The sequence below is a fragment of the Neophocaena asiaeorientalis genome, unplaced genomic scaffold (genome assembly GCF_003031525.2).
Source record: "Neophocaena asiaeorientalis asiaeorientalis breed wild unplaced genomic scaffold, Neophocaena_asiaeorientalis_V1.1 scaffold433, whole genome shotgun sequence".
NCBI lineage: Eukaryota > Metazoa > Chordata > Mammalia > Artiodactyla > Phocoenidae > Neophocaena > Neophocaena asiaeorientalis.
The window spans coordinates 785804-812388 of record NW_020175040.1 but is presented as its reverse complement, the minus strand read 5'-3'; the positions used below and the strand labels follow the sequence as shown (position 1 = coordinate 812388).

The following is a 26585-nucleotide window of genomic DNA, read 5'->3' as shown; positions in this document are numbered from 1 at the left end:
TCATATATTACACAGCCTCCCCCGTTATCAACATCCTCTCCCAAAGTGGTACACTTGTTACAACTGATGCTCCTACACTGACACACCACAATCACCGGAAGCCACAGTTCACATTAGGGCTCCCTCTTGGTGTTGTGCATACTATGGGTTTTCACAAATGTGTAACGACATGTATCCGTCACTATAGTATCACACAGAGTATTTTCTGGGCTCTCTATTCTATTCCATCGGACTGTAAGTCTGTGCAAATGCCACTCTGTTTTGATTACTGTAACTTGTAATAAGTCCTGAAAATGGGAAGAATGAGATCTCCAAGTCTGTTCTTTTCTCAGCATTGTTTTTGCTATTCCGGATCCTTTGAGATTCCACATGAATGCTATTTTTCTGAATTCATTTTACACCTAAGAGTTCTTTTGGTGGAATCTTGAGGGTTTTCACATATAAGATCATGTTATTTGCAAACAGATAAGTTTACATCTTCCTTTCCAATTCTGGGTCTTTCATTTCCTTTTCTTGCTTAATAGCTCTGGCTAGACTTCCAGTATTATGCTGAAGTGGTGATAGCAGGCAACCTTGTCTTGTTCCTGATCTCAGGGTAAATAAAAGCTTTCAGCCATTCACCATGGAGCCTGATGTTAGCTGTGGGTTTTTCTTATATGGCTTTTATTATGTTCATATAGTTTCCTTCTATTACTCCCAGTTTGTAGGCTGATTTTACCATAAAAACGTTTTGAGACTTGTCAGCTGATTTTTCTGCATCAATTGAGAGAATCACGCAGTTTTCTTCCTACATTCTGTTAATGTGATGTATCACATCAGTTTTAGACTACTGAAACAATGCATTCCAGGAATAAATCCCACCTGTTCATGGTGTTTAATCCTTTTAATATGCTGCTGAATGCAGTTTGCTAGTATTTTGTTGAGGATTTGTCCATCCACGTGCATAAGGGATACTGGTCTGTACTTTCCTTGTAGTATCTTTGTCCGGCTTTGGTATCAGGATCATGCTAGCTTCACAGAATGAGTTAAGAAGTGCTCCCTCTAATTTTTTAGAAGAAGGATAAGTGTTAGTTCTTTAATTCACCTGTGAAGCCATCAGGTCCATGGACTTTCTTTGTCAGGAAGCTTTTGATTACTGATCCAGTCACCTTGCTAGTAATGAGTCTATCCAGATTTTCTATTTCTTTGTGACTCGGTCTAGGCAGGTTTTGTATTTCTAGGAATTTGTCGTATTACCCAGGTTATCCAATTCGTTAGGGTACAATTGTTCATAATCCTTTTTATTTCTCCACAGTCACTGATAATGTCTCCGCGTTCGCTTCTATTTTAATAGTTTGTCTCCTCTTTCTTTCTTAGTCAGTCTAGCTAACAGTCTGCCAACTTTGCTAATCCTTCCAAAGCACCAACTTTGGGTTTTGGTGATTTTCTCTATTGCGTTCCTATTCTCTGTTTTACCTCTGCTCTAATCGTTATTGTGTCAGCTGCTTCTTTTGGCTTTGGGTTTAATTCGTTCTTTTTCTAGTTTTCTAGGCTGCACAAAGTCAGGTTATTGATTTGAGATCCCGTTTTGCAGCGCAAGCGCTTACAACTATAAATTACCCTCTTAGCACTGTTTTGCTGTGTCCCTAAGTTTGGTACGTCCTGTTTCGTTTTCCTTCATCTCTAAGTAATTTCTAATTCCCCTTGTGATTTCTTTGACAAAATTGTTCTTTATGAGTATGTTATGTAATTTCCACAAATTTGTGAATTTTCCACTTTTCCTCTGTTACTGATTTCTAACGTCCTCCCACTGTGGTTGGAGAAGATACCTTGTATGATATCTACCTTTTAAAATCTACTAAGACATAAGTTGTACTCTAACACGTGGTCTGTCCTGGAGAAGGCCCCACGTGCACTTGCGTGTTGTGTTGGTGGGTGGGGTCGCATGTGTCTTAGATCTGGTTGGTTCACTGTGTTGTTCAAGTCCTCTACTTCCTCGCTCATCTTCTGTCTGGTTGTTCTATCCATCCCTGAGAGTGGGGTATTGAAAGCTCCAACTATTATTTAGAACCGACTATTTCTCCCTCAGTTATGCCCATTTTTGCTTCATATATCTTGATGATCTGTCATTAGGGGTGAAAATGTTTACAGTTTTATCTTCCAGCTGTACTGAATATACAGTGTTTTCTTTGTCTCTTGTAACAATTTCTGATTTAAAGTCTGTTTGTCTGATGTTAGTATAACCACCATGCTCTCTTATGGTTACTGTTTGCATGGCATGGACTGTCTTTTTCAATCCTTTCATGTTCAAATTTTGTGTCTTTTTTTAAATTTATTTTTTATTTTTGGCTGCATTGGGTGTTCGTTGCTGTGTGCGGGCCTTCTCTAGCTGTGGCGAGCGGGGCTACTCTTCGTTGTGGTGCATGGGCTTCTCATTGCGGTGGCTTCTCTTGTTGAGGAGCACAGGCTCTAGGCGCACAGGCTTCAGTAGCTGTGGCTCGCGGGCTCTAGAGCACAGGCTCACTAGTTGTGGCACACAGGCTTAGTTGCTCTGCGGCATGTGGGATCTTCCCGGACCGGGGCACGAACCTGTGTCCCCTGCATTGGTAGGCGGATTCTTAACCACCGCGCCACCAGGGAAGTCCCAACTTTTTCGTGTCTTTGGAACTAAAATGAGTCTCTTATGGATGGCATGGCGGGATCATACATTTTTATCCATTCTACTAATCTGCCTTTTGTTTGGAGAATTTAATCCATTTACAGTTAAAATAATTACTAAAGACATTTGTTTTCCTCTGCTGTTTGTTTTCTATATGCCTTCCGGCTCTTTTGTCCCTCATTTCCTGCTTGGCCATCTTCTTTTGCTCTTAGCTGATTTTTTGTAGTGAATCATTTTACTGCCCTTCTCATTTCCTATTGTGTATATTCTATGGCTATTTTCTTTCTGGTTACCTTAGGATTACATTTAACGTCCTAAAGTTATAATGGTCTAATGCCAATTTACACCAGCTTAACTTCAATAACATATAAAAACTCTGCTCCTGTACAGCTCTGACCCCACCCCCTTTCAGTTACTGATGTCACAGAATTATACCTTTATGCATTGTGTGTCCAAAAACAGACTGTGTTTTTTAAAAATACATTAGTCTCTTAAATCAAAAAACAAAAAGTGGAGCTACCAACTGAAGTTACAATAGCACCAGCTTTTCTAATCATCTGTGTATTTACTTAATTTCTTCACAGGGCTTTGTCCTTCATTTCAACCTGAAGGATGCCCCTCGTTGCAGCCAGGTCTGGTGGTAAAGGTCGCTCAGCTTTGGTTGATCTGGGAAGGTCTAAATTTCTCCCTCACTTTTGAAGGACAGTTTTGCCAGATATAGGATTCTTGGTTGACAGCTTTTTTTCCTTCAACACTTCGAATACATCAAGCCCACGCCATCCGGCCTCCAAGGTTTCTGATGAGAAATCTCCTGACCTTACTGGAGAAAATCAGATGAAAACTAACTTTCTCGGGCTTCCCTGGTGGCACAGTGGTTGAGAGTCCGCCTGCCGACGCAGGGGACACAGGTTCGTGCCCCGGTCCAGGAAGATCCCACGTGCCGCAGAGCAGCTGGGCCCGTGAGCCATGGCTGCTGAGCCTGCGCGTCCGGAGCCTGTGCTCTGCAACGGGAGAGGCCACAACAGTGAGAGGCCCGCATACCACAAAAAACCAAAACAAAACCAAAAAAAACTAACTTTCTTTCAGCTCCACAGATGTTAACAATGTACCTTCGCACCCAGGCCAGGTCTCTACTCGTCTTCCATGCAGTTTCTTCATATGCATTACTTCCTGAAGCCGACAGTTCCTAGAATTGATAGTAAATGAATTCCCTTTTTTTTGTGTGTGTGTGTGTGTGTGTGTGAAGAAGCGCTCTTTAATTGCACAGGGATGGCCCACAGGTGTAGCAGGAAGGACCACACAGAGAACACCTGGATTCCAGGTCTAGCTTTGCTCAAGCCAATCGGTCCTTGCTGAGTTACTTGTTACAGGAATCATCGCAGAGAGCTAGGCAAACAGAAGGCATTTGTGTTTTCCTCTTTTCGTCCCTAGATCAATTGTTTCCAGACTCCGGTATTTTCCAGACCAGAAAAATTGTTCACTTTGTCTTATTGGACTGCTCGGTGAGCCGCTGGAACAGATAATAATCATTTGTAATTAGAACATCAATTCTTTGTAGGTAAGTCTTTGGGTTGTTTTAAAAGCCCTTTAATAGTAGTTTCCTTTAACTCCCAAAGAGACTAAATATTCCTCCTGTTATTTTCTTGCCTCTATCCTTGTGCCAGTAAGGCTTTTTCAAAAAAATACAGAGCCCAAAGGAAAATCTGGGGCCAATGAATTCCTATTTAAATTCTATTCTCATTGTTTCCTCTGTGTGGGTTAGCTGGATTGTGAGCTCCACAAGGGGAAGTCTGGAATCACCTCTCAACATCCCAGGTTTTCAAACACTATGTATTCGACATAATAACAAAAATAATAAAGATACTTACCTTACCATGTCTTATGCAACAGAATATTTTCCTGTAGTGTCGTGATGTCAGTTGATAGAGCTCCTCCAGCCTCCAGGCACTTTTCCATGAAGTGCACAGCATGAAGGTTTTAAATCACCCAACATCATAAAGTTATCTGAGGTGACTGACCGGAGGAGACCATTTACAGGCCGCAGGACACACGGAGGCCCGGGGCACATGGGCAGCTGGTCTCTGCCCTGCAGCACGGCCACCAGGAGGGGATCGAGCCCGGGACCTGAGCCAGGATATCTCCTCTCTGAGGATGAGACGGACACGACAGCTGCAGACTTGGGCCCCAGCGTGAGTTCACGGGCAGAGGAGCCTCGCGTCCCCACGCGGCTGTACGGGGACCAAGTGGGCGGCCTGAGGAGCGCCAGGAGTCAGGGCAGAGGCCAGAGAGCCCGCCGGTCCCCCGGCCAGCCTGGAGGCGAGGACCACCACCTCCAGCCCAGCCCTGCGGCGGGGCCCGGGGCCTCCCCTCCCCCCACAGCACCAGCTGCCACACTGGAGCCTCAGAGAAAGCCGCACGCCCCCAGGGCGGGACCCTCCTGGGCACCCTGACGCTGGGACCCTCGCCTCGCCCTCTGGCAGCCAGAACCAGCAGCCGGTGGCTGGGAGATTCTCTAACTTTATCAGAAAGCATCTAAGTTTAAGGCTGCCGGGCAAGAAGCATCACAGCAAAGCGAGCCCAGTGTGACCCCTTTTGGACGGCGGAGGAAGGGCGGACCGCACTCCCTGCATTTAAATGCAGAGCAAGAGGACGTGGAGCCAGGAGCCTGGTGACGGGCCCGGGGGGCCATGTGGGGCCATGTGGGGCCATGTGGGGCCACGTGGGATGCATTGTGCTGCTCTGAGCACGTTTGGCGTTTCTCTGGGCGGCGTATTTCAGCATTTCTGTCGGGTGTGTCCCAAGGAGCGCAGGATTTCACCTCCGGTCCTTAGCACCTATGTTCAGCTTTCGTCACTTTTGCCAACTATCCTTCCCAAAATGGCTGTGTCGAGTCACACTGCTACTCACAGCTGCACTGCATCCCTGCCAATACTTGGTATTTTCCACCTGTTTAAAAAATGCCATTCTGGTGGAATTTTAGTTTTCTTTCCAAACATTTAGAAAGAAATCATGCTGTGAAGCTCCGCAAACCTGTCCCCTAGATTCTGCAGCTAACATTTGTTTCTGTTTCTCTGCTGCATATCTATCCACCACCTCCCCATCCATCAGTCCATTCCACTTTCTTATGCCTCGAAAAGTGAGCCGTGGGGCTTCCCTGGCAGTCCAGTGGTTGGGACTTCGCCTTCCAATTCAGGGGGTGCGGGTTCAATCCTTGGTCGGGGAGCTAAGATCCCACATGTCTCATGGGCAAAAAAAACAAAACATAAAACAGAAGCAATATTGTAACAAATTGAATAAAGACTTTAAAAAATGGTCTTTTTCTTTAAGATAAAGAAAAAACAAAAAAATGAGCCACAGGCATCAGTACACTTCATCCTAAACGCTTTCGCACACACATAATTATCTGCAGGTCAGTATTTCTTTAGGGTTCTTTTTCTCTTAAGGTCAAATTTACACAGGTGAAACGCACAGATCTGGAGCAGAGCACGCCAGGAATTCTGACAAATGCAGAGCTGGGACCTAGGACTGTGGAACCCAAACCCTGTCCACTATCCTTTATTCCGGGGACCTCCCGGCTGCAGCCCGTGGACGCCCCTCCAGGACGCGCGTGGGGTGGTGGTGCAGGCAGCAGGCTCCTCTCCGGCCATTGGTGGGCCTCTCTCTCCCACACTGACGTTTGCTTCCACCCTAAACAGTGGCCTCACTGGGGACACAGTCCATAAAGCCCAGTCTCTCCTGGACAGTCAGAGAGGACGCAGCAGCACCTCCAGGGAAGGATGTGAATGCGATGATGTCCAGGGACGTTCTGTGACGTCCAAGCAGCTTCACGCTCAAACGGCTCTGTGAGTGCCGACAACCACGGTGGCGGCGTGGAAAGCCGCTCGGTCCCACAGGCGAGCCTACAAACACCTCTGCTGTCAAGCTTCCTGAACTCTGCCAGCATCACGCGGTCACTCCTCTGCTCCAAAACCAGCGGTGGCCCCCACTTCTGGCCCCTGAGGTCCACGCCCCCCCAAGCCCCCCGTGATTCCGGATTCGACAGGTTCCGCCACGCCAGGCCACTGTGTGCACATACACCCCACGGGTGTGCCTGCGAACGCTGCTCCCCGCCCACTCTAACCCTGCCCAGAGCGTACGCACCATCAGTCTCGTCATCTGCAATCGGAGGGCACTCCCTGGGTTGACTCCCCTGGGAGGCCCTGCTTCCCGGGGGACTAGGAATCCAGGGTCAGTGTCCGACACACCCAGCTCCATATCCCTCGTGGCCCGGGAACCTCACGGGACCTTGGGCAGCGCGACGCAGCCTCAGTCTCTTCGTCTGACACGTGACCCAACCACAGCCCCTCCTCCCACGGCGGCTGTGACGCCTGGTGAGGTCACGCACGCCAAGTGCACACACCACGCCCGGAAGGGTTGACACCCTATAAGACGGTGGCTGAGCATAGCTGCCACCATCACCACCGGTATCACTGCCCAGCCCTGCAGGGGGTGCTTGGCTTCGATGGCCCTGGAGGGATGGACCGTGCAGTCACTAAGGTGTTATAATTCTGTAACCCGTCAGAACCCCTACTGACAGTATATCCTGAGCACCTGTCACACTCCAGGCACCGCGACGGGCATGGTGACATGCGCCTCTACTTCGGATGACACCCGTTTTAGAGATGTGGAAACTGAGGCTCAGAAAGCCGAGTGACATACAACCACATGGCAGTAAGATCCAGACCAGACCACTGCTGATGGTGGACAAGGGGACAAATGCCATTTCTCAGGCTATGACCGTGCTGCTGGTTCAGCCCCTGAATTAGGAATCTGGGGCAGCCCACGCTGAGAACCCAGGCCGTCGGCCCCGACCCTGCCGTCCGGTGGCCGCTCACAGCGCTGCTTTACCTGGGAGCGGCTGGAACACGCCCTGGTTCTCCATCTCCACCGCCAAGTCAAAGTGGGAGCAGTCGCTCAGCGTGACCACCTCGTCAGCCCCACCGGGCATGAGGCCGTGGATCCTCAGGGGCAGCTCCAGGCTCTGGCCCACGCTGGCCTCCACTGGGCACGGGGCGAACTCCATGCCGCTGGGCTCAATCACGTACACCTGGAGGACAGGGGCGCGCATGGTTGGCAGGCTCCTCGGAGGAGGAACAGCCGCTGCTCTGCTTTCCTGAGACCCTGTGTATGAGCACTGAGGACCCATCGGTGAGAAGCCTGAGCTTGGGGGACACGATGGTGTGTACTGGGGGCAGGGAGACCTTCAGGACAGAGCCGTCAGGGAAGGCCTCCCTGGGAGGGTGCTGTAGAAGCTCAGACCCGGGAGCCATGTCAGAGGCAGCCAGACAAAGGTCTGGGAAGACGAGACGGTCCGTGCAAAGGTCCTGAGGCACATACGGCTCAGCGCATTGGAGGAACATAAAGAAGGTGAGTGTGCAGGGTGAGAGGGGCATCACCAACAACACTCATACTTACACCACACAAACTTTTCACACACCAGGCTCTGTTCCAAGAACAGAATGAACTCATCCCATCCTCTCAGCCTCCTTGTTAAGAAGGTTCTATTATCAACCTGTCTGCCTGATGAGGAACCTGGCACGGGAGGTTAAGAGCCTGCCCGGCTGGAGCACGGTGGTGTCTGGACCAGGCAGGCGGCCCTGGAAGCCAGGTTCTGACCACTACACATGCTCAGGAACTGTCCTCAGGCTCTGGGCTGAGCAGTCAGGTGAGAGGGGCACATTTACTGCGATCAAGAAGCTTGGGGGCAAGGGAGGGGGCAACCTGGTCACAGATTATCCAAATACTCGACAATTGTGCTGCACTTAAGGGGTCTCAGTTACAACCCTCCTTATACGAGTTAGATGGATCTTTAGGTAGGTGCGTGTGGATCAAAATAAAAAGAGGAGAAAAACCTGTACGTCAATGTCCTAAACAGTATAGGAGAAGGTTGGGGACGGACGCACTGCAAATGGAGCTTTCATGTCAGCCCTAAATGAGGTAATAAAACAGGCTGAGATCAGGGTCAGTCGGTCAGGAAAGAGTTGGGGTCCGGAGGCCACCAGGTGGGGCTGGCAGAGGCTCGGCTGCAGGTGGCCACTCCCACCTTCGGCCTTTGCTGAGTTGGTCCCACGTCACTTGGGACGAACACCAGGTGTAGGGGCCCCATGCAGGGACTCCTGACTTGGACCTGAACAGGAGTCAGAGAAAAGGAATGGGGCCAGTCTCTTGGAGTCTGGGAGCTTTCCCTTCACTGTGAATTTACAACCCAACGCCCAGTGGCCCTTCCAACTTGGAGGTTCATAGCTTTCAGGTTGGGGGTATCTTCTAGAATGACTTCTTTGAATACCTCGTGTCTCTGTGTCCTCTGGTCTCCCTTCCAGAAACCCAGCTGGTTCCATCCCTGCCCGGTGTGGGATGGGACGACCATGTCCCTGAATTGGCCGTGAGCTCAGGGGCAGGGCTGGACCTGACACCCGAAGCCCTCACCACCACCAGCAAAGCCAAGTGCAAGACCAAGGGCGAAAGGGTGTTTCTGAATTAAGCCTGAGGCTGGTTAAGACGGTGGCCGCAGACCACCACCCGAGCCTCCCCGCGGCCGACCTGGCCCAAGGTCTTACCTTCATCTCGCCGAAATGCAGCGGGTTCTGCACATCATGTGCCTGGATCACACTGAGTCCAGTGTCACTGCCTGTGGTCATCACGCCCTTGACGGTGACCGTGGCAACCACAGAGCTCGAGGAAGCCCAGCTGAAGTTCCCACTCCCACCGTGGGCCTGGGGAGGGAAACCATCATCAGGTCAGCCCACCTGCCCGTCCCTTGGTCCCTCTCTCTCTCACACGCAGTCGGCATCGCGCCACCACGTGGTGACATGTGGCATCAGCCAACGTCTGGCTGGCACTGCCTCTGCCCCTCGCTCTCCCCACCCTGTCTCTTTCTGGTCCTCATATTCTGGGGACCTTGTGGCTTACACGTGCGTATGCAAATGCCCCATGACAGTGGCCCCAGGACCCAGGGGCACCTCCCGAGCTTAGGCTGGAATGGGAAGACCCGCGCCCCAGAGCCGGGTGTGGGACTCGGCTTCCCTGCCCACTCCTGACATAGACCCCTGCCCGCTTCGAGTCATCTGCCGTGAAGTCAAGGACAGCACAGAGGCTTCCAGACCAGGGGCCACCATCCCAGGAACCTAGAGGGGCCAAGAAGGTGACACACCTGAGTGAAGAGGCAGTGGGTCCCAGTACCCACACAGGACACCTGTCCTCGCTGCCATGAGACAGCAAAAACTGATGGGACGGGGCAGGCCTCATGGGCTCCAGCCCCGACGGGCATCGGGCCCGGCCACTAACGCCAGGTGGGCACATGGAACAACAAAGACCAAGAACACCTTAGATGTGACAGAGTTGGAGATGCCTTCCCCTCGAATTCCAAATTTTTCTCTAAAGAGCTTTACACTGCTTCCGGAAAACAAAAATTTTTTACAAAAAGAAACGTGTGGAAGTTAAATCCATGTTCAGGACTTTCTTTATCATGCTTTCTTTACTATTTTTCAAGGTTTTTTCCTAATTACCAAAATACACTGCTGTGATAGAAACCTCAGACAATACAGAAAGCATAAAGACTCTGATTTTGAATTCTCTCCTGACCACTAGAAGGTAATTATAGTAGAAACAGAATGGACGTAGAACCCCAACCCCATGGAGACACCCAAAGGAATGCACCCAGATGGGGTCTCACGGTTACCTTTATCGTGTACTGATAGGCGCCCGTCTTTGGTTGCCAGGGAAACGTCAAGATGCTTGGATAGAGGGTGATGGGGACGTGGATTTCCACCTCCTGCTGGTTCCACACAGGCACCCGCAACGTGTGGACACCTCCATCCTGCAAGGTGGGGAGGGTGCCATATGCCACCATGACAACCAGGTCAGCACTCAAGCAGGCCCCCGCCCCTCCCTGGGGACTGGTCCCCAGGGTAGATTTTTCAGTTGTGGGGGAGTGGGAAGGAAGATGCCAGGTACCCTGCGGCCTTCTCCATCTCCATGGAGACGGCTTTTGGTGGCTCTGCAACAGCCACTCCAATAAATGCTGCTTGACTGCATCCTCACAGCATCCCTGACGGGATGGACGTGGTTATCCCCAGTTTACGGACGGGGAAACCTAGTCATGGGGCGTGACAGCAACTCGCCCAAAGGAGTCTCCCTTTGGTAGGAATCTCTGCCTGGTTCACAGGCCGTTTCTGCCGCTGCCAGGTCCGGGAGAGGTTTGTGTGGGGTAGGAAGATAAGAACACCCATGCCAAGCTTGCAATCAGTAAAATCTGCTCCCACCGAAACCGACTGGCCTTTTAAATACACGGGGAAATTTTAAAACTTTGAAGAATCCAAGCACCCAAAACAGCCAAAGAGATGCTCGTGGGTCCTGGTCAGTGCACGGCTGGACACACGGGCCCGACACTGCTCCCGGCAAGGGATTCTACCTCCAGTCCCAGAGGTGCAGGCTCACTTTTACAGGGGCCAGCAAAGGGCAGAGGGAGAGGGGCTCTGGCCCAGCACAGGGACAGGGGACAGGCAAAGGCCAAACCCCCCACCCCGAGACACCACTGTGAGCCCAGAGCAGGAGGGACCCCCGTCGTGCCCACGACAGCAGTGCACTCTTGGGGTCCCGACTCCCCCGGGCTCATGTCCAGCCTGGTTTGACACTTCCGTCTGCGAAATTCCCGGCGGGGCTGGGGGGCCCGAGGGAGGCGCCAACTTGCCTGGTCCACCACGGAGGTGAGGGCGGCCTCGATGGCCGTCTGGCCCCTCTTTGTCGCCCTGACGTGATGGTACGACCCGTTCTGGGAAGAAGCGAGAACCTCAAAGAACTCCGCAGGGAGCGTGGTTTCGATGTGGATGTTCTGGAAGGTGAGGCAGGAAGGTGAGAGGAGCTTCCAGGACAACTCAGGGACGCTAGGACGCAGGAAAGAAGCCATGTGGCCCCCAAACATCAGCCAGGCCCTGGATCTGAGCTCTGAGTGCTCTGGCCTCTGACCTCTGACCCCTCCCAGGCTGCCCTCCCCTTGTGACCCGAGGACCTGGCGCTCGCGAGCCCGAAGGCTACTGTTGGCTCTCAGACCCTGCGGTCCCAACAAGGAAACCACCAAATACAAAAAAGGACATCAAAAGCCCTTAGAGCTAATTTCACCCAAAATGGCGATCGACCGAGTCTTTGTCTAGCAACACAAGGAAGGCAGTGGCTTCGGCAGAGAGGCTGAAGGGGAACCTCGCCCCCTCCCTGAAACCTCAGACCCCACAAGGAAGGTCCAGAGATTCTCATGATCCTGGGAATTTCTCACAAAGGGCCAAACACGGCCGAGACTTCTTTCCACCTGCCCATTTGTGATGCTCTTTCCAGAGCCAGGAAGCTACTGAGCTTGGCCTCAGTCAAGGGGCCTTCTGGACAGGTTGCAGGTATTCCTGGCCCTGAGGCTCTGAAGTGCTGTGAGGTCCCCGGGCTAATGAGGAGGGGCAGGAGGGCAGCGGGCAGATGCCACCTCCGCGGCACTGCCTTTGTGACCCTGCTGCCAGGGGCCTCCTCTCCCAGCTCCAGCCCTTAGGAAGCCGCACCGTTAGGAAGCACCGCAACTCAGCCTGCCTGCTCAGGGCCCCCTGTGTTTGGGGGCTGCTCGTTGGGCAGCTGCTCCAGGAGAGGCACCCCAACCCCCAACCCCATCAGGCCCGAAGGGGGACTCACATCCGACAGGTAGACCTTGTTGCCGGACTTGTCAAGCACTTCGACGGTGATTTCGTACAGGCGGCCGGTCTCGAACACCCACCTGCCACCAGGGTGGACTGTGAACCCTACAAAACAGGCAGACACAGAGCCTCAGTGCTGAAGCCACATGGTCCTTGATGCACTGCTGAGGGAGAGGATGGCACCAGGCCTGGTCAGCACCGAGACCCCAAGGCCGCTCCTCTGCACTCCTCCGGGGAGGAACCAGCTGGGCGTGACAGTGAGATCTAATGTCCATTATCAGGCCTGAGCCCTCAGAACCTGAGCTGACCTCAGATGCACCAGGACCAAACATTCCCCACCGGCTGCCCCAGGGCCCATTCACACTTGACCCTATCCACGGTGGCGCTGACCCACAGTGAGACGACACTCTGAATCCACAGTAGGTCTACACTCTGAGTCCATTGTGAGTCTGTGCTCTGAATCTATAGTAGATCTATGCTCTGAATCCACAGTGAGTCTGCGCTCTGAACCCACAGTAGGTCTACGCTCTGAGTGCACAGTAGGTCTATACCCTGAACCCATAGTGAGTCTACAGCCTGAATCCACAGAGAGCCTACACCCTGAATCCACTGTGCGTCTACACTCTGAATCCACAGCAGGCACACACGCTGAATCCACAGTCTACACCCTGAATCCACCATGAGTCTACACCCTGAATCCACCGTAGGTCTACACTCTGAGCGCTCTCCCTGTGAGCCGGCCCTGCCCTCCCAGGCCTCCAGCTCTGTTCCCACACACGATGCCGCCAGCTGCTGGCTGACCCCTGCAACGCCACGTGCTGCCCACCTCCACACCATCGCCTGAGCTGTGCCTCTGCCAGGATAGCGAACCCACACAAGAGCAGCTTCTGAGAAAACGCTTGCCTCGAGCACCATCTCCCAGAAGCCCTTCCGCTGCACTCACGTTTACTTACTCTTTACCACTGTCCTGTCACCATCCGTTTGCAGTGGTCTCTCCGTGCAAAACCAAGCACAAGGCCCCCACTTCCCTCCTCCAGACTCCAGTGCCCCGCACGTGCCAGACAGACGGAAGGTACCAAGGGTTCTGAGCAGATGGCGCTCCCAAGACACACAGGGCCACCCTGCCCGAGGTCACTACATGTCAGCGTGGGTCTCACCCAACAGCAGCCTCACTCAGCAGCCAACAAGAGGACCAGGGGGCTGCTGGGCATCAGCCAACAGCTCTCTCACCCGAACCACCTCAGGGCGCCCAACAGGAGAGGCGGCTCAGGCCCAGGTAACACGTGTGTCCAGACATCTTTCCAGGGGTTGTCTCTACGGCAGTTCCTGGGCCCTGGCTGTGCCCGTCCGGGTCCTCCAGGGCTGTGGACTCCTCCCCTCCTGTCTCGGCCTCGAGCCTCGCCCTCTTTTCCACCAAGGCATCTTCCAAACATCCATAGCCATGGTGAGGTCTGGGCAGAGCCCTGGTATAAAACCAGAAGACACAGTCCTCCCCCACTCTACCCTATCCCGTTTCTCTCCCTGCAAAGCTGGCCACCAGCTGACCTTGGTCTACCCTCTGCTTATTCTGTGCACAGACAGGGGAAGGGCTGGGGGGGGCGGGCAGTCCCAGGAAGGGCAGGGTGGCACTGATGTCCCCGGCCTCCCCGCTGGCAGAGCTGGCCAGAGTGAAGCATTTCCTGGGGGGCTGTTACTTTTATTTGACTTTTTAACTCCAGTGATCACAAACGACCCAGGATGCCCACACTCACCCAGGTACCCGGGTTCCACCACGTAGATGGTGCTATTGGGTAACCGGGAAGCGCCCTGCATGCGAATACCTGGATTCTGAATTAAGGAACAAATAAACCAGCTGGCAGGCGTCGGCTTGGCTCCCGTGGCTTCGTTATCATCAACATCACGTGGGGAGAAGAGGGGATGGGAAGGTCCCGGCCTGAGGCCATGCACAGCACAGGCCGTTTCCATAATCAGCGGCCACAGGGCACTTCCTCCACTCCAAAAGGGGGCCCTCTGCAAGGACCCTGGAGACCACCCGGGGCATGCGAACAAGTTGGGGACACATGACAACCCACACGCTGGTGTGGAAACAGCCTCGGCCAGGCCCCTCAGATGAGACCAGAGAAGGTTCCGGAGGCGGGGTTGGGGCTCCTCTCCGGCCACCACCCCTCACCTCAAAACCTCTCCAGCAAGTCTCCCCAGAGGTGAGCGATTCCACTCAGCTGGGGTGGAATTTTGGTCCTTTCTGATTTTCAGACCTTGAGGGAAAACGGGGCTATTTTTAGCCTCGCCCAGCTTTCAGGGAGAAAAGTGACTTGACTTCCAAACAGCACATCTCCTGTGCAAGACACGCAGATGCGTGCGCGCTGCCCGGGAAAAGGATACTCCTGTGGCCGAGGACCAGGTTGCTCTGTCCCAGCTGCACTGCGGTGACCAACGATGTGTCCTGGGCCAAGACCGCCACGGGCCGGCCCGGGTCTCCCTCGGGGCCCCAGACGTTGTTCTGAAGCTGTAGCTCGTACTGATCGGAGGGCATTGAGAGTTCTGGTCACCCAGAAACAAAGCAGAACAGAGAGGGGAGAGAGAGCAAAAACAGGAAATGTTAAAAGTCAGTGTCGTCTCCTTCCCCCACCCCAATCCCTGGACCCTGCTGTCAGCACAGCTGCTTGATTTTTTCGCTTCATTTTTTTTCAGTGCTTTAAATTTTAATATTATTCTCCGTGGCTGTGGACAAAGCTGACACTCTCCATGAATTTTCAGAGGCAATCATTTTTTTGTGGATGCCATGAGCAGCTTTCTTTTTTAAAAGTAAGCACAGCCTGTGGCTCAAACTGCCGCTGCTGGCAGGATACCGACATCAGACCCTTTCCTGTTCATCACGGAAGCAAGTGAAGTCGGCTTCTGCATCGAGGGGCCCAGGGTGGGGCTCACTGGACCTAGGCGTCCTTTGGGGGTTTCCAAATAACCCACTCGCTGTGCCTGCGTATGTGGCCCCGTTCCAGCCCTCTTGCATGAGACAGGGACAGGATGCAGGGACCACAGACAGCTTCCCTGCTCACCACTGGGGTCCCAGGCAGGGGCTGCCATGGGAGGCGCCCAGGACAAGGATCCTGGAGGAGTTTCAGCTAGAACATCCTTCAAAACTCCCAGGAATTCTGAAAGGGGGGCAACTTGCCCACCTCTTGTCCCAGGGTATCTGTGTATTCCAATAAGTGTGTTCCAATAAGTCCCCAAGAATGTGCCCTGGAACAGAGGGTTCTCAAAGTGTATTCCCTGGGCCACCAGCATCATCTGGGAAACTGCAAATAACTCCACTTCCTGGTCTCTAATGGGGAAGCCCAGCCATGCTGGGTTGAGACTCTTGTAGACGATGTACCCAGCGATCAGAACACAGCAGCAGTGCATCAAGGACACACGTCATAATAAAGTAATAAGGCAACGCCACTGCTCAGAGAGCAGCATTACCCGGTGCTGCCTCAGGAAGCACTAGTGTCCCCCCTTGTTAACATTCTGCAAATGAAAAAGGCCCTTTCAGGAAATAAATAGGCCGACTCCGGACGCGGCCCTTTCAGGAAATAAACGGACCGACTCCGGACGCGGCCCTTTCAGGAAATAAACGGACCGACTCCGGACGCGGCCCTTTCAGGAAATAAATAGACCGACTCCGGACGCATCTTGCACCACATGATGTAACCCTATTTACAAAGCCCGAAGGCGATGAAGAGAAGGGCCTGTCTGGCGGACCCCTTCAACACCTCTTTTTTGTTTTTTTTGCGGTACGCAGGCCTCTCACCATTGTGGCCTCTCTCGTTGCGGAGCACAGGCTCTGGACGCGAAGGCTCAGCGGCCATGGCTCACGGGCCCAGCCGCTCCGCGGCATGTGGGATCCTCCCGGACCGGGGCACGAATCCGCGTCCCCTGCATCGGCAGGCGGACTCTCAACCACTGCGCCACCAGGGAAGCCCTTCAACACCTCTTGTATTGCAGGACCTCACTACTTCTCAGAGGCACTGAACAAGGAAGCCTTTGTGGACGTGAAAGGTCCCCGTCTGTCCACAGGCAGAGGAAGACTGCTCCTGGGGCCCCAATCCAGCCCTGCTATCACCCGCTGAGAGTAACGGGTCATCCTGTAGGCTGCCCTTCCATGGCCAGGAAGCCCACGTTCTCCTAGGAGACCCGGTCTCCGACCCCTCCCGACCCTGGCTGACCCCCCCAGATGTGCTTCTGATTGTCAGAGCCCCCCACTCCCACCCCATGCAGGGTCCGGGGAGGACCATGGAGCTCCGGGGGTGGTGGGTCCGAACCCAGAATGACAAGGAGCCCACTGCCCTGCCTCCGAGCCCAGCCCATCAGGCGGCCCAGCATGCACTCGCCCTGGGAGGCCACGGCTCAGGAGGCGATGGGTCCTTTACCAGCTGAGTCTTGGACGCAGGAACCCCTGTCCCACACCCGTCCTTTTTCCAACCTCAGCACAATTTATCCCAGTAATTTCCAGCATTCCCGTCACCCGAGTTCCTTTCAGACATCGACTCCCTCAGCCAGTTCGTCCTCCCCACATCTTGTTCGGTCTAATAGGTTGGTTACTGGGCCGGGCACAGGTACAGCACCAGCACCAGCACCAGCACCAGCACCAGGCACTGAGCAGCAAGGGGAGAAGGCTGTGCCCCCTCTCTGCGCTGGGAACGCTGCCCATGGCCTCACAGACACCCCTCCTCCAGGCCCCTCTCTTCCCTCGCCTGCCCCACTGGCGGAGGTGTCTGCAGGTCATCACTGGAGCTCCAGGCGGGAGGAACCCGGGCAGCCCCCTGACCACTGCAGCCCCCAGCAGTGCCCGCAGTACAGAGTAGGGGCTCCGTAAACGGGCCCGAGAGAAAGGAAGCCCCTACTTAACGGAAGGCAGGCAGACGTCGGGAAATAAAAATATGGAAGGCAAGAAGGAACATTACATGTTTAAGGAAGAAAGACTGAAAGAAAATGTGAAGAACTAACTTGGGGTAACTGCCCTCTCACCTGTAATTCTCTGAACCTTCTGCGGGATGCCGTGCAAGACAGGGGCTTGCCAAAATTCATGTTCCCTGTAATGATGTCATGCCCTGACTTTCCTGTCTAGCAGCCAGTTAAAAATAACAGTGATGGGAACTGTATCTCAATTAAAAAACAAAACAAAACAACACAACCCATCAAAACAAAGGACAGTGAGCTTCCACCTGATGTCTTGTTCTCGGTGGACCTTTGCAGGCTCCTCCCCCATCTGTTCCCCTAGAGCATCTGTCTGGAATCCACTCCAGCCCTGTGGCACCCGTTACCAAGAGTCACGTAGGTGTGTTTATTTCTGGAGGCGTTTTCCATCTCATTACCACACAGATGCAAGAGAGGCAGCTTAACTACTTCCTGTCCGGGGGTATCTTTCATGTGCCCCGTTCTTTGACTTCTACCGTAGGTCGGTGAGCAAACCCCAAAGTTCTCTGGGTGTCTTGGGATGTGCTGTCCATCTGGGCCATGCACCAAAGGGTAAGCTCAGAATCCCTCTTTATTAAATCCCCTCTAACCTCCCTGGTGGGGGCACAGCTCCCCGCCCTCATCTCTCACAAAGGGGCCACCGGCCCTGCCCTGGGAGAACAGAAAGCCCTTCCTGTGCTCCTCTGGGGCCCAGCACCACACGACCCTGCAGGACTGATTAAGGCCAAGGACCCGACAGCTTTGTGACTATCAGGCAGTCTGTGCCTTGGTTTCTTCGTCTGTAAAACAGGGTATTAATACAACCCACCTCAGAGTTGTTGGGTCATAATGTGAAAAGCACAACACCTAGGAAACTCTCATGATGGTCAGATGTTCCAGACTGTCTCCATCAGGCCACAATGTGTTCGAGACAGTGCTCTGGTGGAGACGGTATTTCTGAGAAGCCCCTATGGGTGCCCTCTGGCCTTTCAACTTGTCTCCACTGCGTTCCTCCTGAGGACGCAGTGGCAGGGTCCTGAGAACTCCACCTCAGAGCCATCTCCCCTTTCAGGGTCTCAGAAAGCCACACCCAGGTTCGTCCCTTTGCTTTTAGACTCGCTTCCCTAAAGTCTGCGGTGCACGCCAGGCTCTGGCCAGGGCCCCCAGCCCAGCTACGTACACAACCCGCCTGCATGGTGACAGGGGCTAAAGAGCTGGACGCTGCACGCCCAGCACACGGAGACACTTGGAACCCCAGTCTACTGCCCTTCAGCAGGGCACCCCATGTGGGAGAGAACCAGGCCTCGGGGCAGGAGGGGCCTGTCCTCGGTTCTGAGGCCTCCCCAGGGCTGCAGCGCCCTGCCACACAGTAATGACTGACCAGACCCACTGCCCTCAGACTTTCAGACCCAACTATGGACGAAGCCCAGGCTGCTCGGATGCTGAAGCATCGACACGCTTCTTAACTGATGCCCTGTATTACAGACAGAGCAGCCAGCAACCCGGGGGAAGCACCTGCCCAGACATGCGTCCAAGCGCTCGGGCCTAGAATGGGACACTCTTATACCCGAGACACTAGATGACCTGTGCTCTGACCAAGAAACGTGTGTAAACTAAACAAAAAGATGATAACGATAGTAATTCTTAGAAGGCTTGGTGCTGCATTAAGAACACTCACCACTGAAAATGCATCACGTGTACACGGCACTTCAGAATTTCCAGAAAAAATCCACGTCCATTATTCATTCTGCCCTCAGCACAGGCAGAAAGGCTTTGAGGGCTCCAAGAGAGAAACTGAGGCCCAAAAGGGAGCGGCGTCTTGCCAAGGCTGCCCAGCAGTCAGTGGCAGACCCACTGGCAAAACCCAGTCCAACGTGAAGCTCATGGCTTCGGACATTCTTAAAACAAAGGGATATAAACCCGAAAAGAGGGAAAGCAGGGTCTCGAAGAGATATTTGTACACCTATGTTCATAGTTGCACTACTTACAACAGCCAAGAGGTGGAAGCAAACCGAGCGTCCATCAATGGCTGAGTGCCTAAAACGTGGTCTATACAGACAATGGAATGTTATTTGGCCATGAAAAGGAAGGAGATTCTGACACCTGCTACAACATGGAGGGACCTTGAGGACATTCAGCTCAGTGAAATAAGCCAGACACAGAAGGACAAATACTACATGATTCCACTTATACGAGGTCCCGAGAACAGTCAGACTCATAGAACAGAAGGTACAAGGGTGGTTGTCAGGGTCTGGGGAAGGGGGATGGGGAGTTCAGTGTTTGATGGGCACAGGGCTTCAGTCTGGGAACATGAGAAAATTCTGGCGATGGATGGTGGTAATGGTTGCACAAAATGTGAATGTAATCAACGTCACTAAAATTAACACTTAAAAATAGCTAAAATGGTAAATTTTAGGTTATGCCTATTTCACCATGATAAAAAAGGGGAGGCGTTGCCATAAGGACCGAGCTGAGCTGGTGACCCACCTGTAATCTTTCCTTGCCTGATCTTCTGCACCTTGTAGCGGATGGATGTCCCCACCATGAGGTAGACGTCATAAGCTGGGTTCAGAAGGATGTTCTCCAAAATCAGGAGCCTGACCTCCGCGGGGCGGACGTTCTTAGCGTGAGGAAGAGAGGAAAGGTGAGGTGAGCCCAGAGTAGGGGTCAGTGTGAGCAAGAGAAAGGGTGTTTAGAACTTTTCAGTCTGCTCATGTGGGTACAGGGAGGTTAGGGTGAGAACACAAGGCAGCACCTTTGGACACCCCAGAACCCCAGGGGAGCCCTGTGTTACAGCAGGCAGCCATTTAGAGGTCACTGCCAAAGTACAGCGAGCCAGGAGTGATGGCTACAGATACAGAGGCCACTAGGGGCCCAGGGGCTCCACCCACAAAAGCCCCAAAGGTCCGTGCTGGGGGCCGTACTCCTGCGGCCCACGGGACCGCGACGATTGGAGAGACTATTCTCGGCGGGACACCACCCTAGACCGACACACGCCGGGCTTTCTGAGAAAGAGGCTTATCTGCCTGCGCAGAGGGGCCCACAGAGGGCTCTCAGGAAGCGGGGGCGGGGAGGACACCGTCACAGCCCCTCTCCTCACTTGAGCGCGCCTGTTTCTTACAGAAAGGAGTATATACCCGCCTCTGGTGCCCTGACTCTGGAAGCTGCTGCCAGAGAACGTGTCTCCATGCCCGTCTCTGGTGCCCAGCCGTGGGCTCTTGGGTCCCGCAGGACCGGAACCAACGGAGAAAGAGTTCTTAATCAGCTACCAGCCCCAGGGCACAGCAGAGAAACCCGATCTTTCTGGAAAGAGGCCCATTAGCTAATCATCACAGCTGCACCTGAGGGGCGGCTTCTAATTAAACACACATCTAAGGGCTGACAGTAAACCCTTCCTGAGGCCTTGGGGGTTGGAGGGACATACCTTCATGCCCTCCCTCTGCCCCACTCCAGAGCACCGGCATCTCTAGGAGGGGGGCTCTTATACATGTCTAGGACCCCAGCTCTTACACCTAGTGCCCTGGGTTTTGCAGCTGCCGCCCAGGAGATGCCCCTGGATCACCTGGCCCTGGGGGCCCCTGGGCCCCACAGGACGATCAGAGACAGTGCTTGGGCTACGACCCCCGACACTGCACACACAGCTGACTGACACCCCCCAGCCATTAGGTGGAAGAGGCCTACCTGCTGGAAAGAGCCTTTGGCCTGGAGGGCAGGCTTCAGGGTTGTCACATGTAGGGTCTACAGAGGGGCTCTCGGGGAACGGCTGGGTACATTATCTTTGTACCCCCATTGCCTCACTACAGCTCGTGGCATCTCCCAGACAGGAGCCTGCACCCTTGTCTGGAGCCCCGATTCTTGTGACTGCCGCCCAGGAGACACCTCCAGATCCCCTGGCTCTGGGGGCCAGGGAGGCTCTGCTCACAACCCCAGAGGACTGTACATATGTGCGTCCCTTAAAAGCTGCTGTCTGGGGACTTCCCTGGTGGTCCAGTGGTAAAGAATCCGCCTTCCAATGCAGGGGACGCGGGTTCGATCCCTGGTCAGGGAACTAACATCCCACGTGCCGCAGGGCAAGGAAGCCCGTGCGCCTCAACTAGAGAGCCTGTGTGCCCAAAGTACAGAGCCCACGTGCTCTGGGACCCACGCGCCACAACTAGAGGAGAGAAAACCCGCACGCCACAACGAGAGAGAAGCCTGTGCGCTGCAACTAAGACCTGACAGCGGCCCCAAAATAAATAAATAAATAAATAAATAATAAGTTAAAATCTAAAAAAAAAAAAATTAATTAGAAAAAAAAAAAGCTGTTGTCTGAGGGCCTGGCTTCTAACCAGTCTGGGTCTGGATCTAGGTGCTGACTGAGATCCTCCCCTTCGGGACAGAGAAAGACAAATAACATATGGTCTCACTTACACGTGGAATCTAAAACACAACAAAACACCCAAGCTCACAGACACAGAGAACAGATTACTGGTCGGCAAAAAGGGGGTGGGCAAAATGGGTGAAGAGGGTCAACAAGTACCAACTTCCAGTTATAAAATAAATAAGCCCTGGGATGTCCTGTATAGCATGCCGACTCTAATTAACAATACTGTACTGCATATCTGAAAGTTGCTCACTGCATAGATCTTAAAAGTTGCTATCACAAGAAAAATATACTCCGTAACTACATATAGCCACAAATGTTAGCTAGACTTACTATGAGCATTTTGCAGTACATACAAATATCGAATCATTATGCTGTATACCTGAAACTACTATAATGTTGTATGTCAGCTATACCTCAATAGACAAAACCAGTAAGTTAAATAATATCTTTGATACATTAAAAAGAAAAAACCACCACACAGAGCACCCACCTTGGGCCGGGCTCTGAGGTGGGTGCTTTCCACAGGCAGGACAAGGCCGCCTTTGCAGCTCAGCGGGAGCCCGGTCCCAGCCCAGCCCTGTGCCCCCACGGGGCCCAGGACACAAGAAGACAAATTCCCCAAATACTAACTGCAATCCCAGGCGCGCTGCAGGACGGTGCCGAACGCAGCTGCCTCACGTTTCCAAAACCCTCCAGGATTCCCAAACTACGGCCAAACCGCTGAAGAGAGTCAATTCTCATCTGTCGCTTTAGAAATTAATCAGCAGGTGTACCGCAAACTTCCTGCTTGGGCTGAAGGAACCAGGCAAACAAGAGGAAGACCCCAGGTCTGCAGCTCAAAAGGAGGCCCAGGCAGGGCAGGCCTGAGCCCACAAGAACCAGGAAGGAACCAGGCCTTGGCTAAACCCACTTCTCGCTGTCCTTTCTGCCCCTGCCCCACCTCCACTCCCAAAATGGGGCTTTGATGGAGAAGCAGGTGCTGGTGAGGCCAGACGATGGGGGGAGGGGGGTCCGGAGTCCGAGCCCTCCACACGTGGGACCAGGCAACCAGTGTCAGGGCTGAAGGTGGGGCACAGGGTGAAATGGCTGGTGGACCCTGGGTGTTCCAAAGGCTCGGATGTGTCTCTACAGCGGGACAGGGGAGCTCACTGAAGATAAGCTAGTTGATGTCAACCCCACTGCTCCCGGACCTCCCTGGAAATTGAGGAGAGAAGATGCCTTGTGACTGTAGAGGTGGCGGCTCTGGTGCCCCGGCCACCTGTTCCTAAGTCGTGGCTCACACCAGACACCGTTCCCGGTAGGGCATCTCCTCTCTGCTACTAAATATGTGAGGGAACCAGTCGTCCAGATCCCGCCCCGGAGCGCAGGTGCCCGCCTGCGCCCACCTTGTACACGGCCTCCTGGATGCGCGCCTTCAGCTTGGAGCTCCCCGTCTTCATCCCGGACACCAGGATGGTGTCCCCCTGCTTGGCCGCCTTCTCCATCTCTGAGATGTAGGAGGGAGGGATGTACGTGGACTCCAAAAAAGTCAGGATGCTGGAAAAGGAACGTGCGGTCAGACCCGATGCGTGGAACCCAGGAACCTCACGCACTCACTCTCCAAGCTCCTGTGCGTGGTGCCAGACCCCATGTAAGTGGTGCTGACCTAGTCGGTGCTGCCTGGAAACCTGTCCCTGGAATGTCCTACCTCAGAACTGTCAACGTCCCTGTGAAACATGCAGATTCTTGGCCCCGGCCCGGCCCTTGGTCTGCACGAAGCCTGGGGATCTGCATTTTATAAAAATCCCAATGTGATTATGATAAAAAGCAGGCACTGAAATTTGAAGACCGCCCGCTTAGTCAAAATGTTTTGGTCTCACAGACGTGAAAGGTGAGGCTCACGGAAGCCGAGAACAGGCCCAGGACCACAGGTCCAGCCAGGGCCCTTCAGGGCTCCCCAGGAGTCCCAGCCCCCTTTCTTGGCCAGCTCCTGCATCTGGGAAATGGTTCAACGACCACGCCCTCCAGTGTTAGAAATAGGGAATCACATCGAATCCTACCTTCCCTGGGGTTAGGCTGTGGGGAGAAGGGAGGGAGAATTCAGGATGGGGTGGAACCCCCAGAGCACAGGCTGGTAAGCGGGGCCAGCCTGAGTCTCTCCCTGGCAGCCTGCGATTTACAGATAAGCCCCCAAGTTCCACCCGAATGAGAGCAGTCAGTCGGACACGCTTTCATTCTCCCCAAGATCTGCCGGGCGCTATACTACGCAGTGATTTACTTCCTTGCCCAGTTTTACGAGGTGTCACACACTGAATTTAATGAAAATCCAGGACAGTCTGGTTCCAGCACCCCTCAGCACCTTGGACTTCAGTCGGCATTCGACTTACATGCCGGGTGCTTGGAAGCTCCAGGGGCCGTCAGGGCAGGAAACAAGCTTGGTGGTGCGAGCGGGGAAGGTAACCAGCATCCCCTGAACATCTAGTATGTGTCGGGCCCAAGAGAGGGGCTCTCACCCCCGTCAGCGTGCTCGCCCACCCTGCCACCCTCAGAGGTGGGCACAGTGACACCTCCATCTGCTGCAGGAGGAAGCTGGTGCTCAGGCGGTCACAGTCCTTGATGACGGCCACAGGCAGGACATCACAAGGCCGGGACCGGAATGCAGGTCTCTTGGCCCTAAAGCCCACATTCCTGGCTTACTGAGACTCCAGAAATTCCAGAGCTCAAACAGAGACAGAGGCTGACAGCCCAGCCCCCAAAGAGCTCTGACCCAAGAGGGCAACCTGGCTTGCACGGCGTCAGGGCATGAGGGTGCCCGCCGTGGAAATGGCCGTGAGCTGAGCCTGGTTGTGTCCTGGAACCCCGAGCTGGACTTTTGAAGGTGTAAACAAAAGGCCAGACTTGTAACTCCCCACAAAATACTTATCAATTGCAAGGGAGTAAGAAAGTGACTTCAGAGCAGGGCACCTGGCAGACCCCGCCCTACCCAAGTGATGACAGCGAACAAAATCATTGATGGACCAACAAAATCACGATACGACGCAAGGAGAATACGGAATCTCGCCTCTGTGACGTTCCTGCAAAGATGCAGAACTCTGGGTCTAATCAGAAGGAACGTCAGATAAACCCGAAATGGGGGAGGGTCTGTAAGATAAATGGACTACAGTCTTCATGAGCGCAACGTCCCAAACGTCGAAGAAGGACCGAGAAACTCTTCCACGCTGACGGAGACCAGGAGAGACAGGACGACATGCGGCAGGTGACCCTGGGGGTCACGTTCTGCTACAAAGGATACAATTGGGATAAACTGGCAAAACTTGAACAAGGTCTTGTGACTGCGGGCATCAGTGTTAATTTCATAATTGTGATGACCGTCTTGTCGATGTGCAGGAAAACGTCCTCAGAGGTAGTAAATGCACATTAAAATAATTGGGGGTTACGGGCACCAGGGTGGCAGCTTGCTCTCAGATGGCTCGGGGAATCCACTTTCTGTACTACGCTTGCAACTTTTCTGTAGGCTAAAACTTGCTGCAAAGTCTTTAAAAAGAATAAGTCTTCCTCCCCCAAAAGGGACTATACTCTAACATTTTTATAATACAGCACGAGGCAATGCAGCATAGCAGGGGACATTAGCCCAGACCTTGGGTCTGCACCAGCACCGGCCAGCAGAACCTTCTGGGATGGAAATGCTCCACGTCTGCCCTGTCCAGTGTGTGGTAACACCAGCCACACAGCTAACGAGCCCTTGACATGTGGCCAGTGCATCAAGGATCTGAATTTTCCACTGTACCTAGTTTAAATTTAAACAGCCAGGATAGGGTTCATGGCTACCGCACAGCACTGTGGGAATCTATACACATCTGAGTTCAAGTTGTAGCTCCGCCCCTTACCAACCTAAGGCACGTGGACAGTGGTACGGAAGCCACACGGCTGTTGGGGGAACTGGCTGAGTCAAGATGGGTAATGAGTCTGTCTCACAAGGACTCCGCCTGCAGGCCCACTTCCACCCCCGTGCTGGGGAAGGCAGCCTCCTGCGCCTGGAAGAGGTCACTGCAGGAAGGTGACCCCAGCCGGAACTGTCTCCCCGTTAGCTCACCCCCAGCGGGGCCGCACCCCGCCCCTCGTCTGCACCCCGGGACAGCTCCCATTGTCTGGGACAAGCTTTCTCTTCGGCAGCTGGACAGCCCAGCCTCCTCGACGATGTCCCACAGAACACACCCCCGTGGGCTTCACAAGCAGCAAGGTTCCTGCACAACCGTGTGAGCCGAGGGGGATGATGACGACGGAAGCCCCCAGCACACATGGAGCCGGCGACAACCCCCTTCCCGCCTCCCTTCCAAGGCAGGCGCCTCTTACCGGAGCGCGTTGTGGGTGTCCGAGTACCCGTCGGCCTCTGTGTCCTTCACGATCATCCAGTCAAAGACCAGCCCGGCCAGGGTGCTGAACGTGTTTCCTGTAGGAGCAGAGGGGCGCACCTGAGTTATCCCCCGGGGCCAGGGGCAGGGGACATGCACGAGCCCCTGCAGAGCAGGCAGCACTGCCTGCAGCCTCCGGCCTCCATTCAGCAGGGAGGGAGGGAGGGAGGGGAAACGAGGCTGAAAGGATCAGGGTCACGTGACCGTGAGGAGTGAGCCCTGGCCTCCCGGGGGAGCCGTGTCCTTCCCGCTGTACCTCCTGCCTGTGCGCACCCATCACCCCTCACTCGGGGAAGTGCTTTACGGTTTAGACGGTGGTTCCTGAGACTGTCACTCACTACCCCCTCACCACCTCCCTGTGCTGGGAAAGGAACCCAGGCCGTGTGCTTTCATGTGCCCCTCCTTGCCCCTCGGCCGAGATGCTGAGACCCCAAGTCCCGGGTAGAGGAGGTGGACGCTCGCACAGCCGGCCTCGGCTCTGAAGCCCTGGCTGCCGTCCGCGTGCCTTGGACCAGACGCCAGAACGTGCAGAGCCTGGCACGTGACTG

The 26585-nt window shown here is 53.9% G+C and overlaps 1 protein-coding gene across 1 annotated transcript in view; it reads right to left on the bottom strand.

Annotated features, from left to right (window-relative positions):
• The window catches only part of NUP210 (nucleoporin 210), a 95383-nt gene that overhangs the window by 55211 nt on the left and 13587 nt on the right, over nucleotides 1-26585 (bottom strand). The window contains exons 4-13 of the mRNA XM_024763426.1: nucleotides 25979-26075; nucleotides 23032-23182; nucleotides 19768-19900; nucleotides 14728-14886; nucleotides 14097-14165; nucleotides 12344-12450; nucleotides 11367-11507; nucleotides 10356-10493; nucleotides 9235-9390; nucleotides 7526-7724 (exon numbers count right to left, since the gene is read on the bottom strand). Coding sequence (XP_024619194.1) covers nucleotides 7526-7724; nucleotides 9235-9390; nucleotides 10356-10493; nucleotides 11367-11507; nucleotides 12344-12450; nucleotides 14097-14165; nucleotides 14728-14886; nucleotides 19768-19900; nucleotides 23032-23182; nucleotides 25979-26075 — 1350 coding nt within the window. The remainder of the gene's footprint in view (nucleotides 1-7525; nucleotides 7725-9234; nucleotides 9391-10355; nucleotides 10494-11366; nucleotides 11508-12343; nucleotides 12451-14096; nucleotides 14166-14727; nucleotides 14887-19767; nucleotides 19901-23031; nucleotides 23183-25978; nucleotides 26076-26585) is intronic.